The sequence below is a fragment of the Haemaphysalis longicornis genome, unplaced genomic scaffold (genome assembly GCF_048455015.1).
Source record: "Haemaphysalis longicornis isolate Haplotype H1 unplaced genomic scaffold, Haemaphysalis longicornis Haplotype H1 scaffold_8, whole genome shotgun sequence".
NCBI classification, from domain to species: Eukaryota; Metazoa; Arthropoda; class Arachnida; order Ixodida; family Ixodidae; genus Haemaphysalis; species Haemaphysalis longicornis.
This window is the reverse complement of record NW_027526445.1, coordinates 153,186,152-153,198,575: the sequence shown is the minus strand read 5'-3', so window position 1 is coordinate 153,198,575 and position 12,424 is coordinate 153,186,152. Positions and strand designations below refer to the sequence as shown.

Genomic DNA, 12,424 nt, shown 5'->3' with positions numbered 1-12,424 from the left:
CCCAATTAAGTCCTGCGCTCGAGAGTTCATCGTTCGCAATATTTCGTGCGTTTAGAACGGCGGCTTTGTCGTTTTGTCTGCCCGGTGCTTTTTAACTTGGCGGCTCGGCTTTTGAAAGCCAGTCACACTACGTCCTAAATTCTGAGACTGCGTAGCCAAGTTTTCCCTTCTCAACGTAAAATAACCGAGGTATGTACCCATTTTGGATGCTTTGTTTGCTAGTCGTTCGACCGGCATTCGAAGGTATGCCTGTCAGGCGTTAACGGTTTTCGAACAGGGCCTAAACTTCTTCTTTAAACGTATTGTTTGTTGGAATATCGTGTTTCGAATAGGCCGCTGACTCATTCCCTAGAAAATACGTTATTTCAGGTGAAGACACGAGAAAATCCGTTCTTTCCGCGACCCGCCAGTTTCCGTCTCGTGCGGTGGCTATGAATCAAAGTTCAAAAACTCGTTCCTGTTACGCTATCGCTATTTAAATGTGTGTCGTGGATCGCGGTGCTGTTGGGAACTACGATAAGTGCCAGATATGCACAGTTTATTGCGCTCTTGCGACAACGTGCTGCCAGTCAACCTACTCGATGCGTTTCTGTTGCACCATCTCGACGTCTGGCGAGCAGCCAACTTCAGTTTCGATAAAAAATTAAAAATTGTGCAAAACCGCTAGACCAGCATACTTACTTCTCGTGGGCTCGTCCGCACGTTTACGCCAGTCAACGTAATGACCAAACTAATACCACAACTAAGAATTTTAGGAAATGGGTTACGCTTCTCAAAATTAAAATCAAGCATCGTAGTTTTGGAGGCAGTAACCCAGCGCCGCCGTCTACGGTTCCGATGGTTATTTTGGTAATTTTTTTTTACAGAAATGTCTTTACCGAAATTGGGCGAGGCAGTTAACCCCTCCTGTAGATTGTAGCGACTTTCAGTTTTCGTCGGCGTATTTTTTCCACCAAGTGCAGTCATTTGGTGCCACAGCCTTCTGCTTGCAAGGGTGGATCTAGCCGGTACGCTCCAAAATATTGGTGCTGTTGAAATTCCTCGCCCTTAGCTGGCAGCTAGAGCAACTTCAATGACCCTGCATAATCCGTGTTAAGCAGCACTCCTGTTTAAGTAATAATCTCGAGTTGAGTGCATTTTACTTGCTTTTCAAACGTCATCTGAGCACCCCTTCGATGCCTAGTGCTCACTGCAGATATCTAAACTTAACCAAGAAACACATGCTGTTGGTGCTGCATCGTAGTTAAATCCGTTCAATATACTGTCGTTATTTTTCTTCGTTCTCTACCAAACATACATCCTCATGTTCTTGGGGTCTGCAGAGGTTTTTCGTGTGCAGTTAGCCTTGTTGCGGGTTTGTTTTCCACCCGTACAGATGTGGCTAATTCAAAGTCATGCCTAGATTCTGCTGTTGTGGCAAATTGCCGCCATGCGCCGTAAACATTAGTGCACTGCAAGCAGTTTTCAGTGCCCAGTCACCCGCATTCTTTAACACTGCTCTGAATTGCCTGACCGAAAACAAAAGGCTGTGTGTTATCAGGTCAGTAGCACGTCCAAGTGGAAGCACGTACACGACACTTTTTCCATCATTTTCCAACGCCTCGCGCTACAACGTAACGTGTAGTAAAAGAAAAGTGTATGATGGGTAAAACTGGTTCAAAATAAACTAATATGGTTTAAAGATTTGTGGAACGCTCCCTGTCTGTTCGAGCAATTGTCAAGGACAAGCAGAAGCTGTTTGTAGATGTGTTATAATTTTTGTTACCCTCAAATACCCACCGGCTCTTGACGCTACGCCTGATCGGGTCGGGTGGTCGGTCGAAGCAAGAAAAGGCATAAATACCTGGCCCCGGGCCCTCGTTGATCACCGCGGGCGTCCTGTGTGGGCACTAAACTGCGCTTGCATTGACCCTGGCCACTACCCCAAACTGGGGCAGATGGGGTGTGAAAATTGCTTAAATCCGGTTCATTGCAAGAAAGGGCGCCACCGCTTCAGCAAACACGTGGTTCCTCCTTTCATTGGCGCTTCTCCTGCGTTAAATCACTGCGAACGTGTGCCAAGAGACTTGCAATCTTTGAATACACTGCATTCTTCGCCCCTCCCCAGATTTCATGTTAGTGGAGATGGCCTGGGATTTCTTATATTTGGTTGAGTGTCTTCATAGCAGGCAATCAGACGGAGCATCTAGTCTGTACACCACGTCGCAAACTGAAATGCAAAGCATTAGGTTTAAGAAGTGTGCGTACTTTATCTTGCACCATCGTTGGTTCACATCACATTGGTTGTATTCTTGCATGAGAGACACCATAACCTTTGATGACCAGATTCTTGGCAACCACCCGTGGTTCTCATGGCCACAAGTTGGTACTGCTGAAATTTTTTTGCTCAGCGTTTGAATCCGGGGGTATGTGCGTGCATTTAAATAGTTTACCTGCAGTCGTGTTTCTCTAGCATGCGAGTTTTAATTCCCAGTCACGGCAGCCGCATTTCGATTGGTGGACGACATTTAAAACACTCGTGTGCATAGATATAGGTGCAGAGCTCCAGGTTGCTGAATTTACTCCTTCCCTGCTAAGGCATTCCTTCTAGTCGTATCTTTGGGATGCAGTCCATGAACTGCCATTAAAAGTATGGTGTAGTGAGTATCACAGCAAGGAAAACGTTTTTAAAACAACGCGTGCAACTAACGTCAAGAAGCGCGTAAAAATAAACTCGGAACATACCTTTTAATGGTCTTTCCGACACTTCACGTCGGAGCAGTTAACGGCTGGGCCTATAAATTCTAGCCTGAGCCTGGGCTGCCGATAATGGAATTTGGGCGGCCCTGTCCGGGCTTCCAGGGCAGCCCGGGCCCACGCAGTGAGCGCCTAGGCTGCTCTTCTTCGTACCCACATCTTGACACATTTATTGTGGTACTTCTTACTTACATCAGCACTGCACTGAAATACCCTGAAACATGATCACCACCCATAAGCAGCATGAATTTTACAAAAAAAGAAATCTGAACGGTAGACACAAAGCTACTCAGTTCGAGGACACTGTACAAGCCTCAAAATTAGCTGTTGTGCTATTGGTAATAAATAGGCTACTGACACTGACTAGGCCTCAAGGGGGGCTAGTTAGTTGTTGCATCAAGGTCTGCAGAAGTAGCAAAGACCGCTGCCTAATTTGGACAGTGGTTTAAAATTTTGGGCTCGCGATCCCACAGCAGTGTATGCTATTCACAGTTGACAACGCAGTTTCAGACGCGTAAGCAGCAACTTGGTTTTCTATTCAAGCTGCACAAAAAGAAGCAATGTTAGCTGCTGCACCAGTGTGCATGTTTCCACCTCCTTTCCCTGCGCAGTGACTCCCAGCCATGTCGTCGACCTCGCAAAAGCACCGCAACTTTGTCTCCGAGCCCATGGGAGAGAAGGCGGTCACGGACCTTGCTGGCATCGGCGAGGTGCTGGGCAAGAGGCTAGAGCAGAAGGGCTTCGACAAGGTGAGGGTTGCGAAGAATTTGTACCTTGGCGTCAATAGACCCCACGTGTACATAGCCTGTGCTGTTTAATAACCCCCGAAGGTGTGTGTGGTGCAGCTCAAAAGTGAAAGACGAGAGAGCGTTGACAGGCATCGTCATTTTGTCAGAGTGTGGGAGCCTCTCGGTCAAAGTCGTAGAGTGAGAAAACATTGCGAGGCGACGCCCAGGATAGTCGTGGTGTGGCGATGCAGGAGGTAGTGCTGTTTGAAGCGTTCTACCATGCATAACCACCATGCTTCCCCCAATCCCCTGTCTCCTGCTTGAGCACGACCATTGGCATTCGCATTAGCGAAACCACTTTGATTTTTATGTGAGTTTATGTGCCCTAACCTCGAAGTTTCCCATTCGGGTATGTGGACAACAAGGCAAACGGTGCTGGAGAAAGTGAAAGTGTACACTCGGACAAAAAAATGGGTTCACTTTGTGCAGCAACCCACGTGAAATTTTTTTTTTCTGGCAACTTGACTTATGTAGAGCAATTCCAGCGGCCGTTTTTTATGTGGATAATTTCCCAGCCCAGTCAGCCATAACCTCCTGCATCAGCAGTGCCAAGCTACCATGTTCGTGCAAAATTAGAAGCACTGGGTGCGTGGCTAGTGAGGAGGCCTAATGCTGCAGCTGCTACTGTAGGAGTGTTGTGATTCAAAGTCCTCTAAGAGATTAGCTCTAATTCCCAGTCGTGAAATAGTTCAAATCTTCATCATATTTTCTGAAGGAAGAGTTGTAAAACCCGGTTTCTAATGCTTGTCTCGCTACAGTGCACGTGGAATTAAAGGGGCCATGCAGACAAAACACAAGTTTGGTTCATTCGAAAGACTGCGTCATCAGAATCATACTGACACCACTTTTAACACACACTTCGCTCAAGTAAGCTACATAATTAGGAAAAAAGGGAATGGCCGTTCGACCCACTAGCCCATTTCCCGCAACAGAACCTATGATGTCATATGTGCCCTGCTGTGCGATTGGCTGAAGCCGGCAAAAGCATAGAAGTACCGATGCGCACGGCTGTTGGTACTGGGCGCACTATGCTTGTTTCAGCTGCACGGCAGTCCGCCGATTAGCGTGAGCGACGTCTTACGTGACCCTCTTTGTCAAGCTACCCACAGTTTCACAAAACGATTTATTTTCTACTGTAACGAAAACAAGCCAGGTGTAAATACGGTCAAAAACAAAGTAACAGCGGACAACGGTCCATGGCTGGGTATGGTAGCGCCACCTGGGAGGACTGGCGGCAAGCAAAGCTGCAGAGCCAAATGACGCACTGGAAGTTCGTTTGAATACCCACCCTTGTGACTTTATTGCAGAAGTCGCGGAAACACACAATTCGATGGGAGAATCAAAAATCTAACCTGAATCGATTCATTTGTTAAGTGCTCAGTTTGTCTCATTAACTTCTGGCCAGCACATTGTCTGTGCAGCTCGAGGTCATGTTCGATTCCCGGCCGTGGCGGCCGCTTTTCTGATGGAGGCGAAAAGCGAAAACGCCCGTGTGTACGAGATTTCGGCGCATGTTATTAAAGATCCCCTGGGTGTCAAAATTAATCCGGAGCCCTCCACTACGGCACGCCTCATCGGCTGCGTTGAGTCGGCACGTTAAACCAAACAATCAATCAACATTGTCTGTGCAGTAAACATGTGCCTGGCGGTGTTGAGAGCCAGCGACGTGTGAACAGTGGAGCGGTTCTCATTGCAGGCCTACGTCGTCCTGGGCCAGTTCCTGGTCCTGAAGAAGAACAAGGACATCTTTGTCGACTGGATGAAGGACGTCAGCGGTGCCAACAACAAGCAGGCCACCGACTGCTACCAGTGCCTGTACGATTGGTGCGACGAGTTCTTGTGAACTCGGGGGCAGCTAGCAGCGGACTGTACATACCTCGCGTGTTTTAACCTGTGGCCAGCGTCCTCCTTGTCCAGGTCCCATTTTTTACATGTTTTAAGACAATAAAGGTACTTCCCGGCTTTGCGCTGTCGCTCTCTCTCCTCTCTGCTTGTGTGGACGTGTCGTTAAGGGGGCCACGTAGACAATGCAACCTCTTGGTTTTTAAAGAAGTAGCCCACTCACTCGTAATTGGGCTGGCCAATCTGCACAAACGTGGTGTGGGAGGCAGGCCAATGATAAAGCAGGCCGTAGTTTGAACTCCTGAAGAGCATGAATAAGGGTTACATAGGGAATAGAACTGGTTTGCACAACAGCACGTTGTGCTCAAGCCGCTAATGATTTGATCGTAAAAACGACTTTTTTTTCCCTCTCCTTTACCCCGCCTTGCCCATGTGGTTGAAGCATCAGTCCTAGAGTGAATGGAAAAGTGGGTGTGTTAGGGTTGGGCAAGAGGGAACATTTGGTTTGCTTGGGAATATTAAAATTAATTTGAAAAAAAAAAGTCCCTGCATTTTTGCAGCCGTCCAATTCCATAGGGGCGATTTCCCATACAAGCCGGGTAAATTCGCCAAGAATTGTAGTCCCAGACAAGGGCCGAGCACCAGGCCGGGGAGTCTTACCTATTTTACCGGTATGTTCCCGGTGCCACCAAGGCACATAAATGCACATGGTGACTTCCGCAGTCACAGTGGACGCTCAGCTCTGTAACTGCCTGTGGCACAAAAAATTTACAACCGCTTTCACTGGAGCATTTCCTGACAGTCTGGTAACTTCCCAAGCACAAGATCCCCTGTTCAGGTGGTGCTTGTACCAATTTTTACTGTTTGGTGCCCAGCGGTACCGAAGTACCTACCACTTTGATGTAACCCATGGTATGGTCTGACGTGATGGTACAGTTTCTGGGATCCCAGGCATGGAGGGCGCCTGTACCCATTTTTATTCTGGTGGGTGACCAGTGGCTCAAGTCTGGGAGCAGGAGCCCTCCACGCCTGCCACAGTGGTGTTAGGGCGTTTCCAAGCCCCGTATCCCCAGCCAAGACAGTACAGGGTGCGCTTGTACCCTTTTGACTGGTGGGTTCCCAGCAGTCCCTGACCCCGCCTGAAGGGGTTCGAGGGACCTCCCACGGCTGCTTGGTCAAGCTCCAAGCATGTCCAAGGCTTACAGAATGGATATGGGGGAATGGGTCTCGTGAAATTCATCCGTCCCGCTTACAGGCCACCATGCAAAGTCAAAGGGTCTGCAAAGGATCCTGAATGCCCGATTAGGGTCTGCTCTGGTAGAGAAGGACGTAACTTGAATGATACAAATAAGTCAGCTGACCCTACTCTGGGATACATTTTCTGTGTATAGTTTCGTAATACAATTTACTTGGCATGGAACTCAGATTCTTGGTTAGCTCTGATGAGAAGAGAAAGCTATTTCCAATTTACTACAGTGTCAAGGCTTGCACTATATAAAAATAATCAAATCTAGTGATGCATGCCAGCGCAAACTTTGCGTCAACGAAGCAGGTCTCGACTGCAATGAAGGTGGGTCCGTCGACCACTACCTATCGATTTTCAAGGCCCAGAGCTCAGATATCGGCTCCTTGAGGCGTTTCTTTGCTATCTGGGGTTGTCTTATCTGTGCCAGCTTTCATTTGGTTCTTGTGAGACGGGGCTCTTCCGCCGGGATGTTTGCTCAACCCTTCGCTGCATAGGAAAGTGTTTTTTTTTTTTTTTTGCGATAGAATGCCCGTTGGCATAAAAAATAACATATGTACAGGTAGAGATGGGCACCCGTAAATAGGTTGTTATTCCAAAGGGCATTCTATTCCGTTGATTCCCGGTGTAATTGGTTTTGTTTACTCTCGCAACGTCTGGAATTCATTTTTGCCTATACAGTTTTTCTCAGCTGTTATCTTCCCAACCTCTCTAAATTACCTTGTTAAAAAAGCTATTTTTTCCAACCACTGAAGATTGGACGATACCCGTGGAAGCCAACGTTACTAGATTATTTGGTGGAAGCAGCATTTCCAAGTTTTAAAACAGTAAGAATTTTCAATATGGTGCCAGTATTTATAGTACTGATAATCTATATGAAATCGGAGCTGCCGCGCTATATAATCGGCGATATGCCTGATATGGTTAGGTTTCGCTTGTGCATGGGCGCTGCTCTGAGGGCAGGCACAAAATAGTTTTAATAATTTTTTTTTCCCTGTTACTAGTGGTAGCTGTCCTAGGCATTATTCCCTTCTCTGCTTTTCGTTCACCAGCATTAAAATCCCTTTTTAATCGTCTCAACAGAATAAAATAAGAACACTTTTTTTCACTCCATGATTCCCACGGACGAAACATGGCGGCTCTAGTTTCAAGCCAATGAGAAGCCGATGTTCTGAGCAAAATTCGCGAGGCGTTATCCAAGCCCCGCCCATCGTAGAGTCGGTTTCAGGGTTGCCACTGGTGGCGACTTTTCGCCAAATTGGCGACTTTGAGAGGCCCGTGGCGACCGAAAATCACAAATGGCGACATGGCGATTTTATGGCGAATTTCGGCTTGGGACTCTCGCTCCCCCACTTCTCTTTCTCCGTCCGTCCCGACGGCTCTGCCCAACGCCGCCTAGAGGAAATTCTTTCCAGTCTAGGTGGCGTTGCTCTGCCTAGTCCAGTAAAACTACAAATGAAGCGGTACAAGGGGATATGGGCTGGTCGTCTTTCGAGGCGAGGGAGGCGCAGAGCAAGATAAAGTTTGAGGAGCGACTTCGTGACATGGAGGACGAAAGATGGGCCGCGAGGGTGTTTAAGTACCTGTATTTGAGGAGCGTGGACACGCGGTGGAGACGGAGGACCAGACAGCTGACCAAGCGGTACGGAAAGTCGGTAGGGGAAAGCGGGGTTTACACAACAGTTAAAAAGCAGGTAAAGGCAGCAGAGACGACGAAGTGGGCAGAGAGAATGGAAGCGAAAAAAACCCTGGAGACTTATAGGACAGAGAAACGGGAAATTAAGAAGGAGGGATTCTATGGCAATACGAGAGGCAGTGCGTTGCTCTTCGAGGCACGGGCAGGGTGCTTGAGAACCCGGGCATACACGGGTAGCTACAGGCAGCACGATGAAACGTGTGCATGCTGCGGCAGTGATCGAGAAACTATAGAACATATTGTCAGGAGCTGCACAGAGATACGGCCACCGTGGGGTGAGGGGGAAACGACGCTGGCGGAGGCTTTGGGATTTGGGGCGAGGGGGAACCTCAACTTCAAGGCCATAGAGGTGGCGAAGAGGCGACTGGAGTGGTGGTGGAGGAAAAGCAGGGAAGAGATGGGTACGCAGGTTGAGTAATCATGCGGACGAGAATTTAGAACAGCGAGGGGAGAAAAAAGGGGAGTGGGGGCGAGGAGTTTAAAACAGAAAAGAGGGAGAAATGGGAGGGAGGAAGCAAATCTATAGGTTAACCTGGGAGTAGGGCATGTAAACGTAATAAAACAGGCAAGTCGATTGCTGACAACCGACGCCCCGATTCAAAGGGAAAGCCACTAATCATCATCATCATCATCAGGTGTTGCCAGGGGCCGGAAACTTCGGCTAGTTTCGGTATCGCAAAATTAAGTGCCGCCATGACGCTGGTAGCCAAGCGAAAATTCAGCAACTTTGCATATGTGGCTTTATTTTTTCAACATACCCAGCAATAAAGTAAAGTAATTCCATTGTGTGTGGAAATAAAATGTGTACTTGGCTGTTTAGTTTTTTGGCACCCTATTTATTTATTTAGTCGCTTCATTCGTTTCGCCGACGGGCGGCGCTTTCGCTCTTATCTCTTCTGCTGCCATCCTGTCCGTCTGCTCCTACCGCTTTCACTGTGTACACGTGTAGATGTTTTGTAGTATGCCTTGAAGATGAAAATTTTGTTGTCTGCGAGTGCGAACGGGCTCAAAATGTCAGAGAAACTGAGAAAAGGACACAACGCGTGCTTCGATGCTGTGCGGTGCGACAACTCAGGAAGGAATAATACAGCGAAAATTTTCGGCTTCCCAGCGGACGGCATGCAGGTCAGCAGAAAGTTATGAAGAAGCAAGCGCTATCCTTATCAAAAAAGCTGCCGTGCGGACCGAAACATCTTCTGCTGTTGCTTTACAGTAAATTTCTTTTTGTTTGGTACAACGCTTTTGTCCGTACTGTTGTAAGCATATTAAGCTACTTGTCGACAGTTTCTCATGAGCCGATTGATGCCAGCGGACACGCAGACGGAAATTTCGCTTCGGTATCGGTTTGGTGAGTGGTTGCTCTTCATTTTCTTTCCAACAGAGAAAAGCTTGCAAATTATGTTCGCCTAATGTGCCTAAATGCTTCTTCGACGAACTGGTTTGGCTTTAGAGCGTTCCGACGATCAGTTTGCTTATTAGCACGAAAGAAGCCCAAAAATTATTTACGTGGCAGCTGACCGCTGGCATTCCGTGTTACGAGAAGTTCGAGTTACCTGCGCGACGGCCGAGCGGCGCTTCGCTTTTCAACCTGTGCTAGGACACATTTTTTGTACCTTGTTTGCACTCTCAATATTTGTTTCGTTTTTTTACGTGTTTATTGATATCCATGGTGGTATTTGTTCCATTTACCAAGTGTGACGTATGGCGAAATTGCGCAGAAAATTCGCGAGCAATAAAGGGTTTTTTGGGCTAGCAAGTTTGCGAGAATAAGAATATGGAGCGGTTGTTAATGGTGGCGAAATGAGCTGGTCATCTCACGTAATAATAATTTTATTATTCACAAACGCGTGTTTTTATGAAACATCGTTTCTGTAGAATTCTATTGTGTACAGCAAATGAACGCGGGGACCTCTGCAGCAATTTTCTGTATACGACGAATTGTACGAAGATTTCTGTTATGTTTGTGTAACCGACAGAGAATGCGGACATTTGTACTTACTATACTAGACACACATATATGTGCTTTTGTGGCATGTATTGAACTTCACTTGTCATACGTTGCTAATAAAATCAGTGAATAAAGCACATTTCCCGCCTACTACTTTTTCTGCCCCAAACAAAATTCCACGCTTCAGGGCGTGCTGCCTCACGCGTATTCAGCTAAGAAATATATCCAAACAAATGTTTTCTGCACGTGCTGAGAGTCCAAGCAAATTAGCAACTGAAAGCTGTCGAAAACAAGATGTGCAGCAGCAACCCTATCTGAAAAGCAAAATGCAAGCGGTGTTTGTTCACGCTTGCGGCACACAAAGACAGGCGCGCTCGCTCAGACCATAGCAGACGATAAGCGGCACGGCGTTTCCTCCTCGCGCATCAACGAAAGCGTTGCTATAGCAGCATCAGTAATTTTTTTGTTGTCTTTTAGTTAGACAGTGTGGCCTACCAAGCACCAGGGGACAAATTGGCGCCAGTGGCGCAATTATCGGTTACCTGGGGGGTATACCAGCTGACCTGGCCGTGGTGTTGCTTTGACACGGCCGAAATACCTCTACGCGTGATGCGGTCATGCGGTGTTCGAAAGTTTCAGTCGTCTCTGTTCAGTGTCTTATTTCGCCCGAGGCGTGGGCATGTGGAGGCGGCGGCGTGGGGGTTGGCATCGGGGGTCAGAAAGCGGGATCATAATGTCGATCGTAATTCTGGACTTCCGAAGAAAGTCGCGGCCCAAAATCACGGGGACACTCTGGCTTGGCAGGCGGATAAAACGACATCGACTCCTCCGCCCGTACCATCGAACTGTCAACCTTGCGGCGGCGCCGGCACGCGCCACACCGCTGGCAAGGCTGAACACAGCTCGGCACTCCCTGAGGCGAACAGAACGCTGATGCAAGACGTACAACATTTCGTCTCTGAACAAAGCGCTATCTCTCGTGTCCAATAAAGCCGGGATTCTCGGCCCGCAATGACGACACTGATGAACGGAGCAGGCCCTCCGACGGGGTAACCCGGGCGGCCAGGGAGGGCCGAACGGGCTTTCCCGCTCGGCCGGCACCTGCGTTTCCCAACTGCGCCGGCGGCTGGGAGCAGTTGCGCTTGATGTGGCCCTCTTTTCTGCAACGAAAACAGCGCAGCCCACCACGGGTATTCCCGCGATTGGCATCCCTTGGAGTGTCTCCGCCTGCCGCCGGACCTGCGTTCAGGGCGGTTGTTGCAGGCTTTTTCCTGGCATTGGCCGTGTGGCGTCCGTAAGTGTATGGGTCCAAAGCTCGTTCGCTAATTTCCAACAGACCTTTGTCTTCCGCTCCGACTGCGTGGGCGGCGTCCGGCGGGTGGCAAGAAAAAGAGGAAGCTCCCTTCCACGCGCAGCGGGGCTCAAGAGCCTCGCTTGCCGGCGGAAGAGGGCGATACACTCGGGAAGCGAGTATGTGGCCCTGTATCCGCTTCGCCTCAGCGGCTCGCTCCTCCAGGTCGCGGAACCGAGCGCCGCGCAGGTACGCCGCAAAAGTGGGTTGCGCCTGCCTGATAACCCTCTCGACGCGTTCATCGTTCAGGGCTGTCGGTTCGGCGATTTGAACCGACTCCATACTCCGCACAAACACTAGGAGGGATTCCTAGAGCTTGTGTGCGCAGCTCCAGTTCACGCCGCGTCCTCCGATGGCAGTCCACTGGAAGAAATTAGCGACGGATTGCCGCCTTGAGTTCAGTGAACGTGGCGGTTCGGTGACCGGCAAGCTGGTACGTACCACTGCTCTGCTCGCTTCGTAAGCACGACTGGCACGACACGAGCGAGCATATTGCTGTCGCTGAGTCCCATGGCTGTCTGGTAGTGCGTGAGAGCCTCAGTGAAGTTGGTCACGCTGATGGTATCCTCGTAACCGCGGTAAACTGGTATTTCCAGCCTCACCAGTAGACTTGACAGCTTCGGTTCCTCCAGGGAAAACTTTAGAGCGCCTGAAAGGGACTCGATCAAGCTACTGGCTTGCTGCAACAACGAGGTTGCATCTAGGGGAGCATCTCCGTTAGGAACGACTGCGTGCGCGGCGAGGGGTCCGCGGCGGGGCGAGAAAATTCTCGCTGGTCGTTCGGTGGCTCGGCGGCCGGATTGTCCGGAGATTTCGTGCG

General features: G+C 49.1%; 1 protein-coding gene across 1 annotated transcript; it reads left to right on the top strand.

Moving 5' to 3' along the window:
- The first annotated feature begins 24 nt into the window (after positions 1–24).
- On the top strand, positions 25–5,486 carry LOC144150047 (barrier-to-autointegration factor-like). The gene is made up of 3 exons (XM_077681846.1): positions 25–189; positions 3,348–3,485; positions 5,221–5,486. The coding sequence occupies exons 2-3, from the start codon at positions 3,360–3,362 to the stop codon at positions 5,365–5,367; spliced, it is 273 nt and encodes a 90-aa protein (XP_077537972.1). The 5' UTR covers positions 25–189; positions 3,348–3,359; the 3' UTR covers positions 5,368–5,486.
- Positions 5,487–12,424: the final 6,938 nt, after the last annotated feature.

Coding starts and splice junctions, on each gene's coding strand:
- LOC144150047 (XM_077681846.1), top strand. CDS start 3,360: ATGTCGTCGACCTCGCAAAAGCACCGCAACTTTGTCTCCGAGCCCATG. Junction 3,486..5,220: donor AGCAGAAGGGCTTCGACAAG/GTGAGGGTTGCG, acceptor TTCTCATTGCAG/GCCTACGTCGTCCTGGGCCA.